We start from the raw sequence: 8,236 nt of genomic DNA, 5'->3' as shown, positions 1-8,236 counted from the left end.
GTGGGCACCCGGATTCTAGCTCCAGAGCCTCCTGCTTGCCTCATCTCTTCCAATCTCATAGCAGTTCATGCCACATTTATTCCCCCCAAAGGCTCAAGTCCCCTTATTATCTATTACCTTGTATATTCCATGTGGCTTGCTTGGATTTTAAAATTCCTCAAAGGTAGGAGTCAGGAACTCTACTACGTTGCAGGTACATTTTAGGAAGAACACCTACGAGGTGCTCGGCAATTTTAATATGCACGGTTATATAAATCAAGTTAAAATTCAAACTGCCACGTTGACTTTTGTACATAAAATAATTTATTTTTCAAAGTCAAAGTTTAAATAGTATATAAAAATATTCATAAATTAAATTGTTAAGTCCTCCATTGTCCTTTCAAAGCCAGTGCATTAGCTGTCAGCCACTTAAAGAGTCTCTGGCAGTTGAAGAATGCTTGAAATTATTGCATAGTCCCAGAAGCACAGGCTACAGCGGACCTTCAGTTTTTCAGGTATCCTGTTAGTCTGTTAATGAAGAAGAGGTTCCTGAGGATTTCCTCTCGGACAACTGTCCAGGCACAGCTGCTGTACCTCTTGGCCTTCAGGTACCACGTGATCCTGAAGTAATAACTCTTCAGGTGCAGAATGTTTGTGACTTTTCCCCCGATGAAGTTTTTGTCCTCTAGTTTTTCGTCCAGGGTTGTCTCCAGAGAGTCCATCTGCTGATGGAAGTTAGCAAGGAGAGCATCTACAATGGTCTCATTCCAGCCAGTGCTAGAGAAATCTCTTCTCAAAATTCTGAAGATGTTCTGGAGCATCTCATAGATGAACAACATGGCGTCCTCCTTCTGGAGATGCTGTGGCTGCTTGATCTCCTTAGGGATCTCAAAGTTCATCCTGTCCTTGAGGCAACCTTCAGGCTTCCCATTCAATTGCCGCAGGAGCTTCTGACACCCCAAGGTACTTCTTCTCTGTTGGAACTGAAGCAAGCTGGAGCTGGTGGAAGAAGCCATAGTGAGGAAGCACAGCAGGAGGATGACTTGGAGGATGCACTTGTTGGTCATGATGAAAACGGGAACAGCGTGGCGTACAACCTGTGTGCCTGCTGAGGCACAGGCTTCAGAAGTAGGCAGCGTGAATGCCTTTCCTCCATGGGTATGGCCTATTTATGTGAGATGCTCCTTTCTATTTCAGAGGAAATTCCCACTTTCAGTTCCCCTTTTTCAGTTTTCTTATGTCATTGAAATTGTATGAATTTCATCCGATTTGAACTCCTGTTGAATGTTATATGTGTTAGGGGGAAAGCTGCACAGATTCTGAAGATTTCTAATGTCTTGAAAATTTTCAATGAATTGATAAGGCAAAGAAAAAGATTTGGAAGAAAGCCAAGAAAAGCAAATGGCCTGAGAACTCAAGAACCTCAAAACAGCCACGAGGTCCGAATCACTGCCCCATATCCACAGGTTCTTCACCCACATATTCAACCAACTGAAGATTGAAAATATTTTTACAAAAACCCATACAATAAAAAATAATAATACAGCCATAAAAAATAACAAAAAATTTGAAAGTTCATTAATAGAACTATTTACACAGCATTTTCATTGTATTAGGTTTTCTAAGTAATCTAGAGATGATTTAAAGTACACAAGCACAAGAATGTGTGTAGGTTATGTGAAAATACTATACCATTTTATATAAGGTACTTGAGTATCCTCTGATTTTGGTATCTTGGTGGGGCAGAGGATCCTGGCACTATCCCCATTGGATACTGAGGGATGTTTTTATTTCCTGAAAAGCCAATCAGAGAATAGCAGCTGAAACTCTAAGGGGTTTTGTCCAGTACAATAGTAGGGGTTTATGAGAGGGTCTTGGAAAGTTCTGAAAGGCCAAGGAATAGTCTAGGAAGTTTTCAAACCAACCAGCCACAGTTCCCTTTTGGGATAGGGTGCTTTGCTGACAAGAAACGGCTATAAGCTGGACAGAAACAACAGAGCAAGGAAAGAGAAGACCCAGGGCGGGGGTGGGGTGGGGGGGTGGGGGGGGTTTGAGGGGCGGGGACAGGAGTGTGGGGAAGGGGTGGACAACCCAGAAAGCAGGCGGCTATGTTTTTGAACATTTCACAAATGCAACAGAAGAGGGAGCTCTATGAAGTTAGGAAAGCCACCCTTGACTGCTTCTAGTTAAGGTAAAATAAGCTCTTTTAAAACCGAGGAACAGAAGAGTACTGAGAAGAAATCCCATACAAACTTACTATTAGAAAAGGAGAATAGGGAGTAGAATATCTCCTCAAATAACCAACACAGCCCAGGAGTACATGGATACAAAGTAGATCAAAATTTTAATATGCCATTATCAAAGGAGTTGAAAAACATCAAGAAATTATATAAAACAATACAAATTGGAATTTACAAAATGCAGAAGTGAAGCAAAATATGAAGACAATAATGAGAAATAATAGAAAAACTCTAAATTTTGGCGAATAAGAAGAAGTTTGGGAAGATCTAGGAAAAAAGCTTCAATCTGGGGAAAATATTAGCAACTAGAACCCAATACTAAATTAAAAATAATATATTGGCCAAAGGGGAATTATTTACAGGAAAGAAAGTGTGGTTAAATACTATATGGTCAGTATAATATTATATGTAACAAGTTATAAGGTCAATGACCAAAATCTGGAAAAAATGGATATATTATTTTTTTTTAATTTCAGGCTCCTTTATTCCATGAATATTTACAGAACATCAACTATAGGCAAAACATTGACCTAATCATTGAAGATAACATTGGGACAAATATATCAATTTTATGAAGAAACAAAAGCATTATCTACAAATCAATTATGAGATAAATGTGCTCATTACCACCAGTTTACTAGGAGTGGTGGAAAAAATGGATATATTAAGAATAATATTGGGGTACAGAAGATCTTTCTCAGCAAGATATAAAACCCAGAAACTATAAGAGAAAATAATGATAGATATAACTATAGACAAATTGTAAGTCTCAGTACAGTGAAAAACAAAGTCAAGAAGAAATAGCAATATCAAAAACATATTTATAAGGTTCAATTAGGAAGGGATAATTTTCTTCACTTACAAAGGACTCTTAAAATTGATAACAATCTGATAGAAAAACTTATAAACAGCCAGACACCAGGAAAAGAAATATAAGGGACCAATAAGGATATAAAAATCTACTTAATGTCACTGATCTAAAAATGTAGATTAAACTAGTAATGAGGTAACATTTTAGATTAATCAGATTTGCAAGGGAGTATGAGGGAATGTGTACTCTAATATGCTCTCAATAAAAGTATGAGTTTATGGAAACTTTTTGGAGAGTGGAAAAGGTCCCTATCAAATTAGCCTGAACAAAGTCTACCATTCCATATGGTAATCTACAGTGAGACTTTGGTTTTACTTGTCAAAAGGTGGGGTCTATGTCTCCTCTTTTCGAATCTGAGTTAACTTCTATGGTAGAAGTAATGCTGTGTAGTTTTGAGGCTGGCTCAGAAAAGATGATGGTTTCTGCTCTTGAAGACTTTGGCCACAAATGGCCTGACTGTCTGACTATTGCTGTGCTGTGAAAAAGCCCAGGGAAGGCCTTGTAGAAAGTGGTACTATATTTTAAAATACAAAATTTTAAACAATACAGTTATTCCTTTAATTTGTAATACCATGGATAGGAATTTACCTATAACCATTCCTGCAGAAGTGTGAGTGTGTCATAGTGACAGAAAAATGTTCATCCTTAGGGAGCTGGCCAAGTAGTACTGTGGTACGGAAAAAATGGAGTCTGTGGCCTACTCAGCAGAGGATCCCAGCAACATTTGCCCCTGAGAACCTCTATAGCTCACATGGCCACTGCAGACCTCCAGCAGCTTTCACCACCAGAGACCCTACATATTCATTGCCACAAGCCCAGTGACCTCCTCCACAAAGGGTCTCAGCAGCTTTCATCACCAAGGAAACCAGTGTCCAGAACAGCTATTGTGTACCTCTGAAGCTTTTGCTGCCAAGAGCTCCACAGTTTTTTCCCAGCACAAATTCTTGCTGCCTGAACCACTATGCTCCCTGCTTACCCCTGGTAGAGCCTTAGCTAGTGTCACTGCAGGAGTCCCTGTCCTGGGAATGAGCGTGGTCATTGCATGTACCCTCTTGAAAATATCCTAAACCCCTGCCACTGGCCCCACTTCCCATCACTGCACTCACAACTGTAGCTGGCTCATGCAGATGCACACATGTACCACCAGCTTTGGTTTCTATAGTTATGTGCATGCATGCAGCCAGCTCAAATCCCCAGTGCCAGCCCCCACTCCATGCTTATACCCATAGCTGACTCCTATAGCTGCACATGTGCAAATCATTAGCTATGCCCTGTGGCTGTATGCATACAGACTGCCGGCTATAACTTCTGTTGCTGGATACCACCACCATGCCACAGTTGGTCTTGGCTCCTGCTATGTATCCTGGCCCTTGTTACCACTGGTGTGCCTGCAGATGGCTTCTCCCACCACCCATACACCTGAAGCTGGTCTCTATAAGTGAATGTGAACATACCACTGGCCACCCTGGCTCCCAGTGCCATCTGCCTTGGTCCCTTGCTGCTAAACGTGGAAGTGCCACTGAGGGCTACACAGCCCCAGGAGTTATTGCAGACCTTCCACTGTTTGCACTGTCAAATATTACACTGTTGTGAATTTCATAGACTATAGCTGCTGGAGTGTATGAGATATTACACTTACAGGCCCCTGTACTTGGCACCCTAAGCCCCAGCAAATGTGCCTCTCCCACTACCTTCTATCCTACTGGTGAAGTTCATTCCATATTTAAGCCAGTCCACACATTCTGTAAAGTACCTGCTTTTACAAATGTGCGTGCAAGGTTATAAGAATCATGAAGAATTAGGGAAACATGACACCACCAAAGGAACAAAATGAATTGATGTCAAAGAAATAAAGATTCATGAATTGCCTTACAATGAATTCAATATCGTTATTCTAAAGAAGTTCAGTGAAGTACAAGGGAACACAAATAAACAATTTAATAAAATCAGAAAAATACAAGAATAAAAGAAGAAGTTCAGCAAAGGTAGAAAACATAACAAAGAACCAAACAGAAATTTTGGAGCTGAAGGACACCATGATGCAATGAAAAAAAGTGTGATAGCTTCAACAGCAGGCTCAAACAAGCATAAGACAGACTCAGGGAACTTGAAGAAAGGTTATTTAAAATTATCCTCAGTGAGGAGAGAAAAGAATAAAAAGGAATGAAGAAAGCCTACTGGCCTTATTGTCTACCACAGTAGCTAGAGGCAGGGTAAGTGAGGCCAGGCAGGACTGAGTTGAGTGAGCCTACCCTCAGGCTTCATAAAAGCTGGTAGGAGATATTGGGAGGGGTGAAAGTTCCACTCCCAGACCTCCGGGGAAGGGCTGAAGTGGCCCCACCTAACCAAAAAGTCTGCCTGTGGGGGAGAAGCCATCTGAGATTACCAATTTGGCTGTCAGGAGTTGATTTTGCTTTTACCCCCCTCCCTTGCTCTGGTCTCCCTTAGTATCTGTAAGTGGACAGGAGTCCCCCATGATGGTAGTCTAGCTGCAAATTAGTACAACCTCTGTGGAAAACAGTATGAAGTTTCCTCAAAGAACTAGAACTAAAAGTACACTTATCATTTGATCTAGCAATCCCATTACTGAATATTTACTCAAAGGGAAAGAAGTCATTTTATCAGAAAGACACGTACATGTGAATGCTTATTATGGCGCAATTCACAATTGTAAATATATGGAATCAATCCAAGAACCCATCAGTTCATGAGTAGATTAACAAAATGTGGTATAGGTATTATGTGGAATACTACATAACCATGAAGAAGGATGAATTATGTCTTTTGCAAAAAATTGGATGGAACTGGAGATCATTATCCTAAGTGAAGTATTTACAAGTAGAAAACCAAACACCGCATGTACCATGTACTCATTATTGAATTGGAACTAACTAATGAGCACACAAGTACAGAGAAGAAAGTAAAAATCATTGGAAATCAAGCAGGGAGGAAAGGTGTGCTAAAACCTATTTAGTTTGTAAAATGAATGCTATCTGGGTGATGGGCACACTCATAGCCCTGACTCAAGCATAACAAAATCAATACATGTAACCAAAAGCATTTGTACCCCCATAACATTTTGGGGAAAAAAGCCTATAGGATTTCTGAGACAGCTTTGCCAACACTGAAAAAGCAAGACCAGCCTCTCCTTTGCCTCCTCCCCCTCCCCAGTCTCCTCAACGTGAAGATGATGAGGTAGAAGACCTTTATGATGATCTGCTTCCACTTAATGAATAGTAGACATATTTTCTCTTCTTCATGATTATTTAAATAACATTTTTTTTTCTACCTTACTTTATTGTAAGAATACAGTATATAATACATATAACATACAAAATATATGTTAATCAACTGTATTATCAGTACTTGTTCTGGTCAACAGTAGGCTATAAATAGTTAAGTTTTGGGGGAGTCAAAAGTTATACGTAGATTTTTGACTGTGAAGGGGTTCACTGCCCCTAACATTCACATTGTTCAAGGGTTACCATATACCAGAACAACAGCCTCTTCATATCTTCCCTGGTAAACTGAAATGTTTGAAGGTAGAATGAAGATTAAAATGGGAAGATATTTATATTGCAGAAGTCAAGACTGGCTTTACTTTGGGAGTGATACAATTCTATCCTTCGACAATGAATCACAGAATCTGAGTGAATTTGTGTCTCCAATTCAAATTAATAGAACTTTTTGTTCATATCTTACTTATCAAAGATAATAAGCCCTAGCCATCAATAAAACAATATTTTTGCTTGTGATAATGATCTAAATGGAGTGTTTTGGTATGATGCAAAATTTGCAGTGGTCTGAAATACACTTTATATTAAAATTTATCTTGGCTTGGAAAAATTAAAAAAATAATAAAATGGGTCTCTTGTAGACAACATACAGTTGGGGCTTGTTTTTGATCCACTCTGACTATCTTTTAATTGGTGCATTTTAACTATTGACATTCAATGTGATTGTTGATGCGGTTGGATTAATATCTACCATTTTATAACTATTTTCTATGTGTGCCTTTGTTTCTTATTCCTAATTTTGTCTCCATTCTTTTTCTGCCTTTTGTGGTATTAATTGAACATTTTATATAGTTCTATTTTCTCTCCTTTGATAACATATAAGTTATGCCTCTTTACTTTTTTTGGTGGTGGGCTTAGAGTTTGGGGTATATATTTCCAACTAATCCAAGCCCACTTTGAAATAACACTACACTGCTTCACAGATAGTGTGAGTTCCTTACAGTAACAAATGTTCCTAATTTCTCTCTCTTGTCTCTTGTATAATTGATGTTATTCATTTCACTTATACATAAACCTACATAAGTATACGTATATGTGTGTGTGTGTGCATAATGTATAAGCATACATATCAAACACATGATTGCCCTTTTTATTTTGAACAAAATGTTACATGTTAGATCAACTAAGAATAAAAGGAGTTTCCACTTTTCATTCACTTATTCCTTCTCTGATGCTTTTCCTTTATATCTGAGTTTCTGATCTATATCAACGTCCTTCTCTTTAAAAAACTTATTAACATTTCTTGCAAGGCAAGTCTACTGATAACACATTTTCTCAATTTTCGTTTTTCTGAGACAGTCTGTATTTCTCTTTCACTTTTAAGAGATAATTTGCTGCATGGAATACTATGCAGCAAAGTTTTCTTTTTTGTTTATCTGTTTCTCACCAAAAATAGATGAAGCCTTTATCTCTTTTATGTTTAAATGGAGGGATCTGGAACATATCCTCCTGAGTAAAGTGTCTCAAGATGGAGGAAAAAGTATCCAATATACTCAGTACTTCTATGAAACCAACTTATATTTACTCACACTTTCTTGTAAAAAATAGAACACAACTATAGCCCAGGATGATGGAGAGAAGTGGAATGGGAGGGGATGGGGGAGGTTCAACAGAGGGAGGGTAAAAGGTGGGATCACACCTATGGAAAATATGACAAGGGTACAAGTCAAATCTGTGAAGTGTAGAACATAGATGTTTTGGCACAATAATCAAGTAAATGAGGTGAAAGCTATGTTGATTGGCTTAATGTAACCACAATAGATTGTATAAAAAAAAATCAACACACTGTACCCCACATATGCATGAATGTATTTATGATCTATGTGTATTTGACTTAATAAAATTTTAAA

At 38.5% G+C, this 8,236-nt stretch overlaps 1 protein-coding gene across 1 annotated transcript; it reads right to left on the bottom strand.

Annotated features, from left to right (window-relative positions):
- Positions 1-482: 482 nt before the first annotated feature.
- IFNB1 (interferon beta 1) lies at positions 483-1,046 on the bottom strand. The gene has a single exon (XM_003782858.1). The coding sequence runs from the start codon at positions 1,044-1,046 to the stop codon at positions 483-485; it is 564 nt and encodes a 187-aa protein (XP_003782906.1).
- Between the last annotated feature and the right edge of the window lie 7,190 nt (positions 1,047-8,236).

This window comes from Otolemur garnettii, unplaced genomic scaffold (genome assembly GCF_000181295.1).
Source record: "Otolemur garnettii isolate 467f Iridium unplaced genomic scaffold, OtoGar3 scaffold00006, whole genome shotgun sequence".
NCBI lineage: Eukaryota > Metazoa > Chordata > Mammalia > Primates > Galagidae > Otolemur > Otolemur garnettii.
This window is presented reverse-complemented; position numbering and strand designations above follow the sequence as displayed.

Bases quoted from the DNA above. Each gene is read 5' to 3' on its own strand.
- IFNB1 (XM_003782858.1), bottom strand. From the start codon at position 1,046: ATGACCAACAAGTGCATCCTCCAAGTCATCCTCCTGCTGTGCTTCCTC.